Consider the following 21,426-nt stretch of genomic DNA (forward strand, 5'->3'; position numbering starts at 1 on the left):
TTTGCATGATCAAGATGTGATTTCTCACGAGCATGATGATTTGCATGAAGATGATGTGATTGATCACAAGGATGATGTGTTAGTGGATGCTTTTTCTAGCCAAGCTAACCTTGTTGTAGATTCGATCAATCACAAAGAACCGATCTTGGCTTTCGAGTCGAGGTCGAAAGAACCCCCACAGGACGATTCGATCCTTCAGGAAAAACCGATCTTGGCTCTCGAGCCTAGGTCCAAAGAACCCTCACACGAAGTATTATGTGTTCGCATGATTGATATGCACGCATTGTTCGAGTGTCTCATTCGTGATCGTTTCCTGTATTTTCGTCAACGTCTTTTGTGATCCCTTTTCCTAGGCATGACATATTGTATGTTGAGCACGTTTCACTCATGAATGAGTACGGATGTATGCGGATTGTTCATGAAAAGCTGAAAAGTATGCATTCAAGGAAGTCACATTCCATGTCTCTTCCTTGGCACAACACATTTGAAGAAAGAGCACATGAAAGTATGAGCACCAAGCATGGGCATTTCTGTTGTGAATTGCCATAGTTGATTGCTCTAGATCATAAGAGAAAGATTCGATCTCATTGTTTGCGTGTGTGTGGTGGACGGTTTGGCACTCCGTCTCTTTGTTCATCTACATTGCATGCACAGTCTTTGAGGAAGACAAGATTTTTTCCACTCACTTTACATGGAATAGGTATGTTCATGGTTTTGTGTTGGAAATGGTTTTAGGAATTTTCAGCCATGGAGATTCTTGAAGAAGAAGGAAGCATGACTCTAGACGAAGTTGAAGCATCGAAGGAGCCACAGAAGACTGTCGCTTTCGGCGCGGCCCAAAGAAGTAAGCATTGCAGACCTTTCTGAAGTTCAAGTATCGCACGACCCACACATCAGAGTGGGCCGGCAAAGAGTCCCTTCCATGATTCCGGATGCTATTGGAGATCTCCCTCGACGCCATACAGTTCGGTACCAGTACCTCACTTTGAAAAGGAGAGGATGTCACGTGACACATCTAACCCTATGTGTCCGTGGACAAGCTACAGCATGATCAGGGTTCAGTCAGTCCAGTCGGTCTAGATTTAGAAGTGATCCGACACTTTTGTGAGTCTATTCGTAGACCGTGCATGCCGAGTCACTTAGTGTAGATGCATATCCTCTGGTTGCACACAGCAAGATCATCAGTATTCCCATCAGAATCCTTTAGATTCCATTAGGGGAATTTTCCAGTGCATTTAGCCTATTTTACCTATTTTTGGCATTTTTCACTTATTAATTTAAGTGACTTTCCAACAAAAGTAGGTAGGGAAATTTGGGTAAGAAAATATATAATCAAACCAAAGCTAGCACTATTTGGTAGAAGAGGCAACAGGAGCCAAGCTCAACAGGCCACTTCTCAGCAAGACCAAGCCTTGGTGGTTCCCTCCAAGAAGAAGATCCCCCCATTGCCTACCGTTTCCAACAAGAACCATCGCCAGCCATCCTCATCATATAGCGTTTTTGCATCAGCAGGTCCTCGCCAGAAGAACACAGTATATAGCGTTTTTGCATCAGCATCCTCGCCAGCAAAAAACATCAACCTAGCGTTTTTGGCCCAACTTCAACCTCTAGCGTTTTTGATCCCAGATTCAACGTTTTCAGATTCGGCAAGGCAACGTTTTTCATCATCAGAAGACCTGCAAGATCAGCCATAAAGAAGTAGCAGATTCGGCCCAGAAGGACCATCAGTTTTCAGCCTTTAGGAACCTCAGTTTTCAGCCCTAAACCTGCAGATTTTCAGCGTCAAAGAACCACAGAAAACAGCCCCCAAATCAGCGTTTTGGTCTAGTCGCAGATTTCAGCCCATAGAGTTTTTGGACAGAAGTAGAAAGATTGCAGATTTCAGCCCTTAGGTCGGTCTCGTCGTAACCGTCGTCATCGCCGACATAGCCTAGACTTGCATCAGTCACATGCATTCCATTTGTACCAGATTGTGCAATCGTAAGTAGACCACTCTCGCCGACGAGTGGGGCCTTCGAAGGAGGGTTTTACAACGTCTCTGGTGTCATATGTCTCTTCTCTCTATCTCTCAATCTCATACACTTGCATGCACAGTGTCCATTCACTTTGTTTGTGATCATAGCATTCTCTCATTAAGAACGGAAGGCTCTACCTTCCATAAGAACAAAAGGAACCTTGTGCACAGTTCGGAGCACTCATCTTGAGCAAAGCGCAAACATTCATTCCGCTGCACCTAACATTGGCACATCACAATGCAACACAAATGCTCACATATGCATGTTACAAGACATAGAAACATAAAGCCACCGATGAACACTCCCCCCACAAATAACCATCAAGGTCCAAGCCATGAGGTGTTCAACGACTCCCTCATCTCTCCTCCCGCAAATAACCTAAAAAGGTCCGCGCCATGAGATATAGAGGCCTTTTACAACCAAATGCCCTCCAAACCGCAGCCTGGGTCGTTTGGAGGTGCTGAGAGTAACCACTGCTCAGACTTCTTAATACTACCCTCGTAAATAACCACAAGGATCCAGGCCATGAGTAACAACAACAATACTCCCCCCATAAAAAACCACAAGGGCCCGGGCCATGAGTAAAAACAGCTCTTTTCAATCATTCAATACTCCCCCCGCAAATAACCACAAGGGTCCGGGCCATGAGTATGAACAAGCATTCTCAAACATCATTTCTCGGTACTCCAGCCAGGAGTAAAAATCACCAATCATTGAAACCGGTATTAATACCAGAGTCAGACATTTCAAATCGGCACCAAAACAGGTTCACAACAGATACCATCCATTTCAAACAAATTCCAAACAGTATCACCAAACAAGGTCAAACAGAACTCAAACTTAAAAAGCAATCTCAACATCAGCCGAGCTCAAAAAGTCGACTGACTTTCCATCCTGAAACCTGCACCAAAAAATTAGGGTAAGGTTCCTTCCATAAGATCGTAGCCGACCGCAGCATGATCCACAAACTCTTGAATAGTCGAAACAAACCTTAACAAGCAATGTTCCTGTGGCGGTGATGGTAGTCTCAAGCCATAGCAATCACATCAGACCTCCAAGGTCATCAGCTCGTGAAGAGACATCTACTGAGAGATGTCGAGGAATTTCAAGTTATAATCTGCTAGGGTTTCCATGGCAAGCATTTCAGGGTACCCCACTCTGCCACAAGTTGCACTCCGAAGAAAGATGTCAGAACGAAGAAAGATGTCAGAAACCATATAACCTCGGACAAAAAAATTCTTGAAAGCTTGCCGAGTCCTTGGAGTGTGAGGCTTGGTAGCTGTAGACATCAACATCTGCATAGCATTGCTTTTGAGAAAAACAGTGACTCGAAACAAATCTTGGATCCTTCTTTGCAAGTGATCTTTTTGGCTTATGCCCTGTAAGACATGAGCGGTGAAGACGGGAGCGCCCCCGATGTGCGATGTATGAAGGGTGGGAGTGGCTAATAAGTCCGGGATCGGGTCCCGAAGATACTTCAAATAAGATTCCAATAGACTTTGGAAGCGTTGATTTGCTCTGTCTTCTCTTTTGTAGGACCGGTATGCTTTCAAAAAAGCACACGCCTGATGCTTTGATACCACTGTCGCAAGACGAGCACCACGTGCCAATAGAAAAGAATAGACTAAACAGACTTTTAGCACTTCAATAACAATTGAACTGAAAGAGAGAGACGACACGCGACACGAAGTGGCGGAATTCCACCACAGAGAGTATTGGCCCCAAACCTTGGCGCCTTTCAGTATTTCTTTATATTCGTCAACACAGTACAAGCCGGTACTCCAGACTCTGCACCTTCTCTAGGAAGCATGCCAGAGAATGAGCCCATGGCCTCATATTTTAAGGCCCTAGGCCCCAAAAGCAGTTTACATAGAAGGCCTTCAAACTCAAAAGCATCTGGTCCAAAAGCAATGCTCAAAAGCTACCAACGTAAAACATGAAAATCCATACAGCTGCCACGTTAGCAGTCAACACAAAACATGGAAATCCGTACAATTTGCCACGTCAACAATCCAACGTGAAATCCAGGTTTTTCCATATAGTTGCCACGTCATCAACTGCTATGCAATTCCTTCCTCTCATGTGTGTGGTCCCGCTTTATTTAAATTTCCTTTGTCACTTGGCCCCTATCGAATGGGGTTCCATAAGTTGGTAGGACTTCTTCTATTGCTGTTACTTCTTCTTCTTAGGGTTTAGGCCCCTCTGCCGTGATCTGAAGATTTGCTTTGTTCTTCAGTGACTTGACACGTCAGCAGTTTGTGACAACGAGCGTTCTGACAGGTATCATTACACTACGGTGGACATCTGGCATGACGTGCATGTAGTGTTAGGTTAGAGATATCCAACGAGCCATCCCCCACGTCGATTGAATTCCCAGGTTGGCAATGGTTAGGTGCAGCAGAATGAATGTTTGCGCTTTGCTCAAGATGAGTGCTCCGAACTGTGCTCAAGGTTCCTTTTATTCTTATGGAAGGTAGAGCCTTCCGTTCTTAATGAGAGAATGCTATGATCACAAACAAAGTGAATGGACACTGTGCGTGCAAGTGTATGAGACTGAGAGAGAGAGAGAAGAGAGATACGACACCAGAGACATAGTAAAAACCCTCTTTCGAAGGCCCCACTCCCGTCGGCAAGAGTGGTCTACTATTGATTGCACAATCTGGTACAAATGGTATGCATGAGATTGATGCAAGTCTAGGCTATGTCGACGATGACAACAGGGATGACGAAGTCGACCTAAGGACTAAAATCTGCAATCTTTCTACTGCTGTCCAAAAACACTATGGGCTGAAATCTGCAATTAGTCCAAAACGCTGATTTAGGGGGCTGTTTTTTGTGGGTCTTTGACGCTGAAAATCTGTAGGTTTAGGGCCGAAAACTGATGATCTTCAAGGCTGAAAACTGAGGTCTTTCTGGGGCTGAATCTGCTACACTTTAGGTGAAAATTGCCGGTCTTAATCTGCTGCTGAAATCCAAAAATGCCAGGAGATCTGATGATCAAAAACGCTAGCAGTTGTTGGTCCTTGCAAAACGCTAGGTGTTGGGTACTCTTGGCGATGCACATCTGATGCAAAAATACCAGGCTGGGGATGCTGTGCAAAAACGCTAGGTGAGGGAATTTGCTGCTTGGAGAGGAAAGTCCACCAAGGTTCTTGTGAGAAGTTGCTTGCTGAGCTTGGCTCCTGTTGCCTCTTCTGCCATTTAGTGCTAACTTTGGTTTGCTTATATACCTAGATGAATCCAGGATAGGCCCAGATTCACCCTTAAAAGGAAAGTGCAAGGTACAGACCCAAGGTAGTCACCCACAAGACAATATAACCATCAGCTCCATCATGCATAGTATTGACTAAATACCACGACATCCCCACTAACGAATTGCCCTAATTGCCCACTCTGATGTGTGGGTCGTGCAGTACTTGAACTTCATAAAGGTCTGCAACGCTTGCTTCTTTGGGCCGCGCCGAAAGCGACACAAAGTCTTATGTGGCTCCTTCAATGCTTCAACTTCGTCGAGAGTCATGCTTCTTTCTTCATCAAGAATCTCCATGGCTGAAAATTCCTAAAACCATTTCCAGCACAAAACCATGAACATATCTATTCCATGTAAAGTGAGTGGAAATAATCTTGTCTTCCTCAAAGACTGTGCATGCAATGTAGATGAACAAAGAGACGGAGTGCCAAACCGTTCACCACACACACGCAAACAATGAGATCCAATCTTGTCTTTCTTTTGATCTAAAGCAATCAACTGAAGCAATTCACAACGGAAATGCCCATGCTTGGTGCTCATACTGTGTCATGCGAAGGAAGAGACATGGAATGTGACTTCCTTACATAAATACTTTTCAGCTTATCATGAAAAATCCGCATACATCCGTGCTCATCCATGAGTGAAACGTGCTCAACGCACAATATGTCATGCCTAATAAAAGGGATCACATAAAGACGTTGACTAAAATACAGGAACGATCACGAATGAAACACTCGAACAATGCGTGCGTATCAATCATGCGAACACATAATACTTCCTGTGAGGGGTCCTTGGACCTAGGCTCGAGAGCCAAGATCGCTTCTTCCTGAATTATCGAATCGTCCTGTGGGGTTTCTTTGGACCTCGACTCGAAAGCCAAGATCGGTTCTTCATGATTGATCGAATCTACAACGAGGTTAGCTTCGCTAGAAAAAGCATCCACTAACACATCATCCTTGTGAACAATCACATCATCTTCATGCAACTCATCATGCTTGTGAGAAATCACATCTTGATCATGCAAATCATCATATTCATCATTATCATCCAAATCATCATGCTTATCATTGTCATCCAAATCATCATGCAAATCATGGTCATTCAAATCATCATTATGCAAATCATGTGTGTCATTCTTTAGAGAAGAAGAGACTGAGAGACTCTCCTTTCCCCAAATCTCTTGCATCTGTGCCTGAACTTGAGAATAGAGTCGCCAAAACTCTTTGTTTTGTCGGCCGCTCGGTTCTTGTATTGCTTTGGCTTCCTTCCTTGCTGCTTCTCGTTCTGCTTCTCTTTCAGCTCTTCTTTCTATGTGTGCGTTCCATTTCTGCTATTCTTTCTGCATCTCTGCGATCCATTTCTGCATTTCTTGCTTCGCGTTCTAACTTCCTTTCCATAAATATCTAGTTCAAAGCCTCCATAGGAGTTAGTGCAATCCTTGATGTAGATGGGAAAGGGGGAGGGTCGAAAAAACCTCCTGGTGGGGAAAATTCTTCTTCGCCTCTCTCGTGCTCATCACCTCTAAGCGAAGTATCCAATCCGCTTCGAGTGATGATCATTCTGAAGTCGTGGGTTCGTGTGGGTTCTTGTGGTCTTGGGTTCTTAAGTTCACGAGGAACTTGGGTTCTTGCGAGTCTTGACTCTTGAGTCCTTGAGGTTCTCGAGGTTTTCTTTCGCTTGCAAACCGCGTTTGAGAAGGATCTTCTCATCACCCGAGTTCTACTCCTTTCTGCGGGCGCACCCCTTGGCGGCCTTGCGCTCACACCAAGGTTGCTTTTTCCCACCTCACGTCGATTGGATGGCCACTAAGTGCACTGTCCGCTCTCAATGAGTGAAAAGAGACACAAGGGGAGGTTGGACAAGCCCTTCTTTCTTGGGTTTCCTGTCACTCTTCAAAAACACGATTAGGAATCGACACGCCTAAGAGGACTTGGGTTACGTGCAACCGCAACAAGCAAAAAAATTCTTGTGATTCTTGTGGTTCTTTCCTTGAGTGATACAGAACACTGCCAAAGCTCTGATACCAATGTTAGGTGCAGCGGAATGAATGTTTGCGCTTTGCTCAAGATGAGTGCTCCAAACTGTGCTCAAGGTTCCTTTTATTCTTATGGAAGGTAGAGCCTTCCGTTCTTAATGAGAGAATGCTATGATCACAAACAAAGTGAATGGACACTGTGCGTGCAAGTGTATGAGACTGAGAGATAGAGAGAGAAGAGAGATACGACACCAGAGACGTAAAACCCTTCTCCGAAGGCCCCACTCCCGTCGGCAAGAGTCGTCTACTATTGATTGCACAATCTGGTACAAATGGTATGCATGAGACTGATGCAAGTCTAGGCTATGTCGACGATGACGACGGAGATGACGAAGTCGACCTAAGGGCTGAAATCTGCAATCTTTCTACTGCTGTCCAAAAACGCTATCGGCTGAAATCTGCGATTAGTCCAAAACGCTGATTTAGGGGGCTGTTTTTTGTGGGTCTTTGACGCTGAAAATCTGCAGGTTTAGGGCCGAAAACTGATGATCTTCAAGGCTGAAAACTGAGGTCTTTCTGGGGCTGAATCTGCTACACTTTAGGTGAAAATTGCCGGTCTTAATCTACTGCTGAAATCCAAAAACGCCAGGGGATCTGATGATCAAAAACGCTAGCAGTTATTGGTCCTTGCAAAACGCTAGGTGTTGGGTGCTATTGGCGATGCAGATCTGATGCAAAAACGCCAGACTGGGGATGTTGTACAAAAACGCTAGGTGAGGGAATCTGCTGCTTGGAGGGGAAAGTCCACCAAGGTTCTTGTGAGAAGTTGCATGCTAAGCTTGGCTCCTGTTGCCTCTTCTACCATTTAGTGCTAACTTTGGTTTGCTTATATATTTTCTTACCCAAATTGCCCTACCTACTTTTGTTGGGAAGTCACTTAAATTAATAAGTGAAAAATGTCAAAAATAGGAAAAATAGGCTAAAATCACTGGAAAATTCCCTTGATGGAATCTGATGGATTCTAGTGGGAATATTGATGATCATGCTGTGTGCAACCAGAAGATATGCATCTACACTAAGTGACTTGGCATGCACGGTCTACGAATAGACTCACAAAAGTGCCAGATCACTTCCTATTCTAGACTGACTTGATTGAACTGAACACTGATCATGCTGTAGCTTGTCCACGGACACATAGGGCTGGATGTGTCACGTGACAGCAAATGTGCGATAGTTTCACCCAGAAATTGATCCCTTGGCCAAACCTCTTAATAAATTATTTTTATGATTTATTTTCTTGGGTCTGGTGGACAGTTTGTCCTACCTAAGCCTAAGGGAGTTTATAACTCAAAATTCAACCCTATAAAGGGAGCCGGGCAGCCAAGCATTTAAACAAGTTGCAAATCACCTAGCGCTAGCCAGAAGATCAGATCAGCGCCAACGTTTTCTGATCAACAGCCAGTAATTTCAGATTTCAACTCCTTTCTGTCGCCGAAAATGGCTTGGATCTGCCTTCGCGATCTCCCCGTTGCGGTCCGGTACTTCAACAGCCCATCGAGCCTCCTCGTAGCCATTCCCTCGCCAACATTGAGTGCTCCATTGTTTTCATCAGCAACGTCGAGATCTGTGTTTCCAGCATTTCATCCCTCGCCGACAATGAGTACTCCATCGCTGTCCATCATCGGCAACGTCGAGATAAGCGTTTCCAGAGAGTGCAAATCAGCCCTAGATCTACCCCTTGGTGGCCATCCACAATCCCACATCAAGAAGGATCCAAAGGCGAATCAAATCAGCCCCAGAGGTGCCTCGTCTTGAGGAGTTACTACAACGACAGTCATATTCGAGGTTATAGAGTCTACACTTGAGAAATTGCATGTGTATACATTCCATTGACGCAATCTAAAGAAAATACCACATCGGCAACGGTGTGGGGGTCCCTTGAGAGGGTTGGTTAGGACCCCATCAGGTGTCATTTTCCTCTTCTCTCTCTTTCTCTCTCCCTCTACACATCTCTACTGCACTCTCTCATTCCCTCTCTTCAAGGAAAGGTAAAAGGAACCATCATTCAAGCTAAGAGGAGTCACTGATGCAAGGAAAGAAAGAAAAGGATTTGTGGAAGTGTAAAACCTAGATCTTCACCATATTCCATTCCGTTGCACCTGACATTAGTTGAAAAACACGAAGCAAGAAAAGTCTGAATACACACATTTACACACGGTATATGTATAGGTATTAATGCATATCCACACACGTGTGTGAATACATGCACGCACACCCTTACATATTTATGTGTGCACAAGCATGCATGTGTTCTTATGAAGCACACATAATAACCATATGAATGCATGCACCCACATGTGCATCCATGAGAGTATGGGCAGTTAAACACAAAAAAAGTCACACGAGGTATAGAAATGCTATGCGAGAGCAATGTGAAGATGCATACTTTGATCTAGACTAGCTCCCAGAAGATAAAGTGAGATGTGGCACTGTGTATTCCCGACTACACTACCTATTTCTCAATTTACATAAAAATAAAGGTGTCCACCAAGCTTTGCAAATTATTGCTTCTTCTTCAATAAAAGCTTGCAAATTAGTGCTTCTTCTTCAACAAAAACCTAACCCTTGGTTCAAGAAGAAATTCCTGAAAACAGCTCCAAAATAGTGACGCGGAACATTGACACGGACTAAAAAGCGACATAACAAAAAAGACATAACAAAAAAGTCGTGCCCATGTACCAAAATAGAAAATTATTTTGCCACTGAACCTACTGCAAAAGTGAAGGTCAGAATCATACATATGGCATTCTCTGGCATCCTCATAAGTGTGTTTGAAGATGCAATCCGGCTCACGGCATTCCCCATAACGAATGTAGAACCTGCAGATGGGCATACGGGCATGATCAAGCTGATGTAAGTAAGGACAAACATCCCCTTTCATGCACAGGCCTCTCAGCCAATGCCTGCAAACAGTTTGACGAATACTTCTGCGATTTCCCGGCCTTGAGCCTTCTGCCGATGCTCCGGTAGGATCACCCACTTGCCCAAGAGCTGCTGCGGCTACTGTTGAGACCTGCTGTCCCTCTGGATTATTAGCCTGCACGTTAACGGCAAGGCCTCTTTCAAAATCGAAGCTCAGAACTCCCTCTGCTTCCTCCATGGCAGAGCCAGAGTAAAAAAAATTGGTGCTGCGGGTGCGCGCCTGTACGTGTGTGCGTGTGGGCGCGCGCGCGCGTGTGCTGTGCGTGTTAGAGAGAGAGAGAGAGAGAGAGAGAGAGAGCGAGAGCGAGAGCGAGGTTAGCTTAGAATTGCCTGCGTGAGGTCATTAAACTTAAGTGCATTGCCTTCATTAAACTTAAGTGCTTGTTAGCTGTATTTGCATCGAATTAGTAAGAAATTTGTAAAATGTGGATGCCATGGAATAGTTGGTTGATTATCAAAACTCCTCTCCACTTGTGCATGTCCTGTCTCGGGATCCTCTCCTATCACATGAAGTAGAAATACTCCTACAACCTTGTTACTAGCATAATGAGAATGTCTAAAAAAGACAATCCCAACTAAGGCCATAAGATACTATCCATAAGTCTCATGAATGTTGATGGTCCATTAGTATGACCAAAAGGCACAACTAGAAATCGATAATGCTCAAGCCTTGTTTTGAAAGCCATCTTACAAATATGCTCATCAACTTTAGGCATAGGATTCTAATTTTTAATTGTAACCGTATTCAATCCACGTTACTTTATCCACATGCACATAGTACCATCCTTTCTTCACCAATGGGATTGGAGAAGCCCATCAGGAAGAACCGGCTTAAATTAAAAATCCCTAACTACTAAGGTAGTTAGCAAGCTAATGTTCCATCTCAATAGCATCAAATCTACAAAGGCGATATGTTGGCTTAGTGAGAAGTTTAGTATCTTAATGGATATCATGCTATGTTATACTGACCATTCGAGAGGCAACCTAAGAGGAAAATACATCCTATTAATTAGCTAATACTTGATTAAGTTTATCAATTTGAGAAACACAATCAATATTGGCATTATCTTCATCATGAGAATAAACAGATGAGTGAGACAAGCAATAACACAAATAATTTTCTTTTAGTTCATTTGTTTTTTTTATAATTATAGCTCAATTGTACAAAAAAAAGTGGAGAAGGAGGTATATCATTTTCTTCCAATAACTAAACATGAGTGACATTGGCATCAAACTAGATAGAATGATGTTAATAAATCCTTCTAAGAGATGTCCCAAAACTATTAAGCAACTCATGTCCAAGCAGTACATTGGCTTTAGACATATTCATAACTTGGAGGTATAATTTCATCCTATGGCCTTAAACTTAGAGAGGAACATTATGAACCATAGTGTCCCAAATGTCCTCACCATCACCTTGCAAAAGATATAGTGTATAAATATGACGTGTCTTGGTATATGGTAGCTTCAACTGTTCATCAAAGCAAGGTTGAGAAATTTTTGAGTGGCTCCATCATCAATTAGAGGTCTAGCCTTATGTGCATTGATGAAGTCATGCATCTTGACAAGATCACATGGACCCATCATGCGCTTGCATATTGAACCTATCAATTAGTGCTAATAGGACTCCTCACAATGAGAGAATTCTAGTGCATATGTTAAATGGTATGTAAAATTGTCTCCTTGCCTTTATCTTGGTCTTTGTCCTTGCCATTGGCCTTATTCATGCTCCTTTGTCTTGAGCAAATGACAATCTTGTTTCCTATACTTGTCTGACATTAATGGAAGCACACGTTCTCTTTCTTTCCCAACTTAAAATTTGCAACAAAGAGAAAACATCTAGGCCCCTTGCCCTTCTTGTCGGTAGACTCCATCTCAATAATAAACGCTTGACATTTATCATGAGAATGGGAATCAGAAGAAAAATTTTGCTTTGAAGATCAAGCATCTACACATCCTTCTCATCAGCATTGTAAAACATATCTTTTTGGATGAAAACAAGTGAGTTTTTCATTGGCATCTAGATATAAACCTCAAAGGAAACTTCAAACATTATGAAATTCATTTCAATTCATCAAGTCTGAGAAGAATCTCCTTCTACTTCAAGATGTAACGTAAGAGAAGAGTTTTGCATGTGGCAAGTGTCCCAAGCCTTTCAATTTTTCTCATCCTCATTACTTGGTATAAATTTCTTCTAGAATGCAATCTTGAACTGAGCCCAAGTCTTCTGGTTTTGTTGTGATGTGGGCAACATCCACCACTTGTAAGCCTTTACTTCAAGTGCTAGACTAGCTTCATTTGGACGACAAGTATGATGTCAACCATGCTCGATATGTGTGTGGAGAAAAGTGTTAACTACATCCTTCTTGTTTTCATGGTACTCTTTAGAAAACATGAGGTTTGAGATACTTCATCCGTACAAATCCTATCGGAGTTTGAAGTATTACCATCTTGTGTAAAACTTCAATCTCAAAGGACCTCTTTTGATGCTATACCATCTTGCTTAGAGGCCACAAAGAGATTGGCTATAAACTATGCCATGAAATTGTTAAACAATTCAGTTTATTAAGTGAATTTGGTATGGTGTAGCATAAGTTTATCTTTGATCGCTTGAGCGTGAGCTACAAGATCCTTGAAATCTTGCAAATCAACCAACCCGATCATTGTTGAGGTCATCTTCACAGTAGCTTTCAACATAGCTGCATCATGTTGGAGGATGATCTAGTGGCTTGAAGTCAAAATGTGATTGGCTGAGGATTGGATCATAGTACTTGATGGAACACAACACCAAAATTGGAACTAGAAACTTCAAGAAAATGATAACACTATCTATGCAAAAAACTACCATTGTATATTGTACAGTGTGGTCCAATCTTAGAGAGTTCTCCAAAAACGTACAAAATCTAAGAACCCATTGATAAGAAATCTGATAGTCAACATTTTATTGTAGTCTTGATGCTTAAACCAATTTGACATCATTTCGATGATCAAGAGGCTACCCATAACTTGATTTACATGTATGCCAAAATTGCCATGCCTCTTTATCTTCTAAAGAATGTGAAGAGTCTTTCAAGAAAGCTCTTGTCTCATCACTACTAATAAAAGCACCGCATTCAATGAAGATCTTCCATGTGCATATTGATGCATCTCTTTTTGTAATAGGTTGTATTTTGGTAGATCTTAGAGATGGAAACATGGGCTTCTCTATTTGCTATGCAAGCAAGTAGTTTATTGTGCTAAGAAGAATTAAACAACCACTCAAGGCAAAGGTTTGAGAATGGGCTATGCGATAGTGAACAAGTTTAGTCATTTCCTATTGGCAACTAAGTTCACTTTTTTTTTTGGACTAACGGCAAAAGCAAATGTTTTGGTACTTGGAAAATAGGCCATCTCAGGTCATGCACGATGACATAAGAAAGAGGTTATCTTACTCTTGCTTACAAAAAGAATCGATTAGCAAACCCTCACTCCATTTTACTTGAGCTCCCTCATTGCCACTTTATTGTTGCTTCTCCATGACCAAAATCAATACATAATACTATTGCTGTTTGTGGATCTTTGCAATTGCTACACACAACAAAAATAGGACCTCCAAGTTGTTCAAGATGCATTTTAACACACGCCCAATATCACTTCAAAGGCTAGCTTTTTTTGAAAACTATGGAATGAGAAAAGTCACCAAATTCTCATATAAAAAGACAAGCTTCATTCAACAATGATGCCAATCAATAGACGATGTGTGTGCGCACGCACGAGAGAGAGAGAGAGAGAGAGAGAGAGAGAGAGAGAGAGAGAGAGAGAGAGAGAGAGAGAGAGAGAGAGAGAGAGAGAGAGAGACCACTTTGGCCATTGACATTAAAACAAAACTTTCTCTAGATAGTAGGGTAGACAAGCTCAACTCCACCACCATCAATTTGATGGCCATTTTGTCTCCTCTAGTGCATAGAGTTGGGTCACCTGCAATATATGGTGCTATAAAATAACACTTACACTAAAAAATGAAACCAACAAGTTGTCTCTTTGAACCAAGTCTTGAAGAAGAACATCGACTTGCTAATGATATCACTGAGAGGGCACACACCCAAGCATACCCTCGACCTCCGAATCATGCTAGAAATAAATTGCTAAGCTCTACACAATCAATCCCTAAAAAGGCAAGAATTTCCTTTTATAGTAAGGTTCCTTGTCACAAGTGCATCTCATAGGGTTGACCCCTAGTTCTATTCCCATAGGCTCTTAGCCACCAAGACTTGCACCCTCACATAACCTATGCGATTGGTATGGATGTTCATGTCCGTTATTCTTCAATGGTTGCATGCTTCAATTTTTATTAAATGCAAATGCTAAATGTTGTTTGGTTAAGGTTCTAATGATGGATCCCACTACAAGAGGTTATGTGCACTTGTGACGCTTTTAGCGACGAAAATACATTGGGTTTTTATACTCCCTAGCATCGCTAAGACCGTCGCTACAGGAACGCTGCTATAAGCGTCGCTATAACCATCGCTATATGCGGTGACAGTTGCAGTCCTTCTGTAGGCGATGCTTATGGCGACATAGTAGAACCTTATATAGAGACGCTTATAGCGACGCCCGAGAGTAAAAAATTCTGGGTGGCAGGGCATTCAACCCATCAACCATATTGAATGTTTCCAAAATAGAGTAAACCTAAATGAATCCAAGATAAGCCCAGATTCACCTTTGAAAGAAAGTGCAAGGTATAGACCCAAAGTAATCACCCACAAGACAATATAACCATTAACTCCATCATGCATAGTATTGTTTGCAGAATAAAGATACAAAACTGACAAAAGTAATTGGACGAAAGTAAATTGACGAAAGTAAATCAATGACAATTATACATATCATAGGCAAAATCACTTGATTGTTAAGCTTTGCAAATGTAATAGTTACAACACAATTGTCATTATTGAGAAAATTCATGGTTTTCCAATAGTTACAAAAAGACGTATACACGTCATCTCATTATACATGCTATGACAAAAGGAAACTAATGCTATCTGGCTAGGGCTAGACTGACATCGTCTAATCAGATGTCTCATCGCCTCCAAGCGGCGTATTTGTTGGATTCTGGAGAAAAAAACAATAAGACTTTCTGTAAGTATAAACATATAACTACAAAACAATCTATTATCATTAAAATACAACAAACATAAAAGAGTAAAGTGAAATACTAACCATGTCGCCGCGAGAACTCAGAATGTCCATCACGGCATCTAAGCCCTTTCTGCCTGCATACTCGCGCTCGTACGGTGTGGGGTCACGTCCTGTCATCGACCACTGTTCAACATACAAAGAATCCAATATGTTAGAATTTAAAAGTACAAATAGATGTAACTACCAAACCTAAAGAGGAATGCAAAAACACTTACAAAATCGGCCTCAAATGATGCCCACCCGCCGCTCCCCAAGTGGTGCGAGCTCCCTGCCTCTACTCGCGCTTTGGCTGCCTCCTTTTGTTCCTTCCACTTGTCAGGATTCTCGCGCGCTGCTCGCTTTGCATTCTTCCAATCTTCTTTGGCCAGCCAATCTGATCTGTTCCACCCATGCTTTGTTTCTTTTTGTACTTCAGAATGCTTGTGCTTGCAGTATTCGCGCATTCAAACCTTCATCAGGTCTTCATTGAAGCGCTCATCCCGACTTGACACGGGAAACTCGTCATGCAGCATGCTGATGTGTCATAATAATCAATATCTAATTCTCTAAAATGATTTTCTCATGTTAAATCAATCATTTAATATATAGAAGTGCCAGGGGAGAAAAAGTTAGAATATTGGTTAAGCTAGCAGACCGGCCACAGTAGGGATCCAAAGGAGGGAAAATATGGATCCAAAGGGGGGGCCATTTGTAAAAGAGCAATGTGCAACAATGGGCTTAAAAGACCCTAAGGTTTAGCCCATTAAGACTTCCAAAATGCTAAGATTCCAAAATTCAAAGGTTGTGTCCAAAGGTCAAAGCTTAGGAAATTTGGATGCTTTGTGTGTATCCAAAAAGTCTTCAACCATCCCTACATAGGAGGGGGCGAGCCCTAGAAGTAGGAGATGAGAGAGAAACTCTCTCTCTCTCTCACACACACACACAAGCTCCCTTTACACAAATGGAATGAGGGATACATGTCAGCTCCCTAGCCCAGATACCCACAAGGTGTACTCAATTCCTATTGGATGGCCTTGGAGGTGGACCAATGAGAATTAAGCTAGAGTACATCTACTTTAATTAATTCAAAAACACTTAATAAAGAACCAATAATAATTAATCTCTCTAGAAGACTATTGGATAGTCTCCCAAGCGGTCCAATGAGCATTCAGCAGCCCAATGGCTTGCCTAATTCCTATTGGCCAGGAGGCAAAGGGGTCCAATGAGAGTTAGTTGAATTAGATAATTACCTAAAGCTCTCACAAAAGGGGAAAGGGGGACACATGTCAGAAGGCTATCACTTATGCTGCTTAATTTCCATTGGCTAGGCCCAGGGAGGTCCAATAGGGCTGTAGCATGAGCATTTAGCAAGGGGGGTTGACCGAGAGAGAGAGGGGGCTGATTTTAGGCATTATCACACACGCACACTCACACAATCTCATATGTGAAGCAAAGAAGACTCTCTCTCCTTCTCAAGCTTTAATGAAAATCTTACCACCTACTCCAAGCTTGTGAGAAGGGAGGCCTACACCAACAACTCTTGGCTTTGTGATACAAATACAACCAAGATCCAAGCTTCAATGCATGCTCATCTCCTCTACCATGCTAATTACTAAGCTAAGCTATGCTAATATGAGTGATTATGTGAGGAGATGTACATCTTTCTCGTAAGAATACTCCTTCTTCCTCTCAATATACTCTCATACCCCACTAGCTCTCACCATCTTCGAAGGTGTGTGAGGTCTTGGGTCTAAGACCGTGAGGGAATTGATGTTGTGTTTGATAAGTGTTTTGCTAGAGAATGAAGTTTCCATCTTCATTGCACTAGCTAATATTGAAGGAACACAAAGAATTGTATTGTAAAATGTCTCTCTTGATGGGAGAAACCATAATACAAAGCCTTTTGGAGGGGGGACCGGCTCCATGCAAATCTGGTCCTCAATTTCTCTCTCTTTTGAAGTATTGTTCATGCTATCTAACTATGTGTTATGCTTTTTGTTGCTCTCTCGACCCAAGCATTCTTGTTATTATTATTAGACAGCTATTCTAATGAAATGCTCACTATGTTCATGCTATTTTCCGCTACACACAAGTTACTAGGCCATTAAATGTTACATTGGTATTAGAGCACAAGGTTTCTCTTTTCTTGCTCAAGTAGGGAGGTCCTCAAGCTAGCTATAAATGGTTGGTACTATTAATTGTGTGTGAGTAAGTAGAATAGGGATTTTTCAGTCTTGCAGTGCGCCTGCCTTTGTGCAGTTAACGGGGCATCACCGTCGAGAGCTATGGTCTTAATAGTGGAGTCCTACGGGCTTGCCTACAGCTTAACCACTATTGAGCTATTAGAAGCTTGACAGGAGCCGGTGTTGTTTTGGTGTTGAACGACCCTCTCTTCTATTCCTTGCAATTAATGGTATTCAAGCCACGGGTACAATAGCTTGAGTGCTTTTTCTAAACGGGTAAAGAGGAGTAGCGACTAGGGCTTGAAGTGCCAAAGTACACCGAAAAGTTGTTAGAATGGCTGACAATAGTAAAGAGTGACATTAATGTTGATAACTTTGATTTTGCTAATGAGCAAGCTACTAATGATGCCCCGATGCTTGTTAACTATCTTGTTTCTAGGCTTCAACAATCCATGGGCAATCCATCCCTCCAAAGTGAAGTGCAACGGCAGCTTCGTGCTCATGGGAATCTCCAAGCTCCCCACCATGACGAGAGAGCACCTAGGAAGCCTCCTTGCGAGACTTCCAAAAGAGGCCTCTCTCCGATTCGGAAAGAAGAAGAGGATCCATATGAAGGGCTCAGATATTTGCTCCTTGATGACGCATCTCCTTCTCAAAGGAGAATTCAAGAGCCTTCACCAAAGGAACGAGAAAGAAGTGAGTCTCCTGCCACCTCGGTGGAGATGGCTCCACGAAGACACGGGCTAAACGCTCTCCATCACCTCCAAGACAGAGAAGACCATCGCATAGTTCTCCACACCATACTTCAAAGAGGGATGACAAAAAGCAAGAGAAGAAAAAGGTGAGAAAGAGGACACCCTCTTCTCCATCTTCTTCATCCTCTTCCTCTCATGAAAGTGATGGTGAAGACAAAGAAGATCAAGGAAAGAAAAAGGCGAGAAAGAGGTCACCCTCTTCTCCATCTTCCTCAAATTATTCATCTTCTGAAGAAACTGATGGTGCAACCTTTGAACCATCAAAAAGAAGAGGCCATAGGAAATCATATGCCATGTGGAAGAGGTCGTCCAAGCTCAAGAAATTCAAAGAGGGAGGGAAGAGCATCTCTTTCCTTACCTATGATGGCACTTTTGGTGCTATGGACAAAGTCTTGGCCTTTATCCAACAATTCAATGTGGCGTTTGGAGATGAGGGCTTCACGGAGTCCTCTAAGCTACACCATGTAGCTATGCACTTTCAAAAGTCCGCCTGGTAATGATGGTCTAGCCTACGGGCCAATGGTGAAGCTCCACAAACATGGAAAGCTTTAAGAGCTTCCATTATGAAGCAGTTTCTGGCCACCGATCCCAAAGACAAAGTACTCATTGAATGGAGAAACTTAAAGCTCTCTCCTTACGAATCCATTCACAAATATGTAGACAAGTTTTGGGACCTACAACTCAAAGCCACTGTCTTCAAAAAGTTGGACTTTGGAGAGCAAAAGCAACAATTTTGTGCGGGCTTAACTAAAGAAATGGCGGAGTCTGTCAACTCCCAAAGGCCACGCACCATATCGGCGGTTATACACCATAATATGGTGGCCTCTCGAATCAATTTCCAAATGGAGACTAAAAGGAATTCTAAGCCAACAAGGGTTCCAATGAGCCTAAGGGGAAGGACAAAGTCCAAAAGTCTCATAAGGGCAACTCCAACAAAGCTAAAGAGAAGGGAGTTTATAAAGGCAAAAATAAACTCTTTCCTGAAGAGCTTGAGCGTTATCGCAAGGATAACCGTTGTTTCAAGTGCGGCGAGCAAGGGCATGCGTACCGCGCTTGTCCCAAAAAGAACACCCGCCATGAACCTCCTAGAGCTACCTTGGTGAAATTCACCACGAAGGATCTCCTCTATGCCATGCTTGGGGAAAGGTAAGAGAACATGATGCTTTTATTCTCTTTGACCCTGGTTCTACTCACAAATTTATATCTATAGAGTTGGCCACCAAGCTAGGCATACAAGCCTACGAGATGGGAGATGTCCTACCCGCAGACGGTGCTTTCAAGGGGCAAGAAGCTTCAGTCACTCCCTTAATCAGGAAATTGAGGCTCCATGTCCAAAGCTATGTGGACAAAGAGGACTTCTTTCTCTCTCCTCTCAAGCATGAGGATGTAATCCTAGGGGCACCATGGTTTGATCGCATGGTTGCTAATGTTAAATTCCCTGAAAGGAGAATCTCCTTTAAGTTCCAGGAAAAAGATATGTATATAGATGCTAAGGAAATGGGTAACACTATACCCATTGTACATACACAAGCTTTCAACCAGTCAATAAAGAGCTCTATTTCCGTGTACATGATTTTTTTTAAAGATTCTCAAAATGAATCTAATGTTTTAGCAAAAGAGAATATACACAATCAAAAGGAATTAAAGTTATCCAATATTCTCAAAGGGTTTCAAGATGTCTTTATTGACGACATCCCTTGTGAGCTACCTCCTAAATGAGGCAATGATGACCATGCAATTGAACTTCTTCCAGGAAGATCACCGCCTAACAAACCTCCTTATAGAGTTTCTCAAGCTCAACAAGAGGAGATTATGCGGCAAGTGCATGAGTTAGTTGAGAAGAGCATGGTTAGGCCTAGCTCATCTGCATTTAATGTCATAATAATCAATATCTAATTCTCCTAAATAATTTCTCATGCTAAACTAATCATTTAATATGGGGAAGTGCCAGGGGAGAAAAAGCTAGAATATTGGTTAAGCTAGCAGACCGGCCACAGTAGGGATCCAAAGGAGGGAAAATAGGGATCCAAAGGGGGGGCCATCTGCAAAAGAGAAATGTGCAACAATGGGCTTAAAAGACCCTAAGGTTCAGCCCATTAAGACTTCCAAAATGCTAAGATTCCAAAATTCAAAGGTTGTGTCCAAAGGTCAAAGCTAGGAAATTTGGATGCTTTGTGTGTGTCCCAAAAGTCTTCAACCATCCCTACATAGGAGGGGGCGAGCCCTAGAAGTAAGAGATGAGAGAGAAACTCACACACACACACACACACACACACAAGATCCGTTTACACAAAGGGAATGAGGGACACATGTCAGCTCCCTAGCACAGATATCCACAAGGTGTACTCAATTCCTATTGGATGGCCTTGGAGGTGGACCAATGAGAATTAAGCTAGAGTAAATCTAGTTTAATTAATTATAAAACACTTAATAAAAGAATTAAGCTCTCTAGAAGACTATTGGATAGTCTCCCACGGGGTCCAATGAGCATTCAACAGTCCAATGGCTTGCCTGATTCCTATTGGCCAGGAGGCAAAGGGGTCCAATGAGAGTTTAGTTGAATTAAATAATTACCTAAAGCTCTCACAAAAGGGGAAAGGGGGACACATGTCAGAAGGCTATCAATTATGTTGCTTAATTTCCATTGGCTAGGCCCGGGCAGGTCCAATAGGGTTGTAGCATGAGCATTTAGCAAGGGGGGTCGACCAAGAGAGAGAGGGGGCTGATTTTTTCAAGGCATTATCACACACACACTCACACAATCTCATGTGTGAAGCAAAGAAGACTCTCTCTCCTTCTCAAGCTTTAATGGAAAGCTTACCACCTACTCCAACTTGTGAGAAGGGAGGCCTACACCAACAACTCTTGGCTTTGTGTTGCAAATCCAACCAAGAGCCAAGCTTCAATGCATGCTCATCTCCTCTACCATGATAATTACTAGGCTAAGCTATGCTAATATGAGTGATTATGTGAGGAGATGTACATCTTTCTTGTAAGAATACTCCTTCTTCCTCTCAATCTACTCTCATACCCCGCTAGCTCTCACCATCTTCGAAGGTGTGTGAGGTCTTGGGTCTGAGACCGTGAGGAAATTGATGTTGTGTTTGAT

The 21,426-nt window shown here is 42.5% G+C and overlaps 1 protein-coding gene across 1 annotated transcript in view; it reads right to left on the bottom strand.

Moving 5' to 3' along the window:
• Nucleotides 1–10,579, bottom strand: part of LOC147462702 (30-kDa cleavage and polyadenylation specificity factor 30-like) — an 87,632-nt gene extending 77,053 nt beyond the window's left edge. The window contains exon 1 of the mRNA XM_086485039.1: nucleotides 10,039–10,579. Within this exon, the coding sequence (XP_086341165.1) occupies nucleotides 10,039–10,400 (362 nt within the window). The 5' untranslated portion in view covers nucleotides 10,401–10,579. The remainder of the gene's footprint in view (nucleotides 1–10,038) is intronic.
• Nucleotides 10,580–21,426: the final 10,847 nt, after the last annotated feature.

The sequence above is a fragment of the Adiantum capillus-veneris genome, chromosome 2 (assembly GCF_014529385.1).
Source record: "Adiantum capillus-veneris isolate H3 chromosome 2, ASM1452938v2, whole genome shotgun sequence".
In the NCBI taxonomy this organism is placed as follows: Eukaryota; Viridiplantae; Streptophyta; class Polypodiopsida; order Polypodiales; family Pteridaceae; genus Adiantum; species Adiantum capillus-veneris.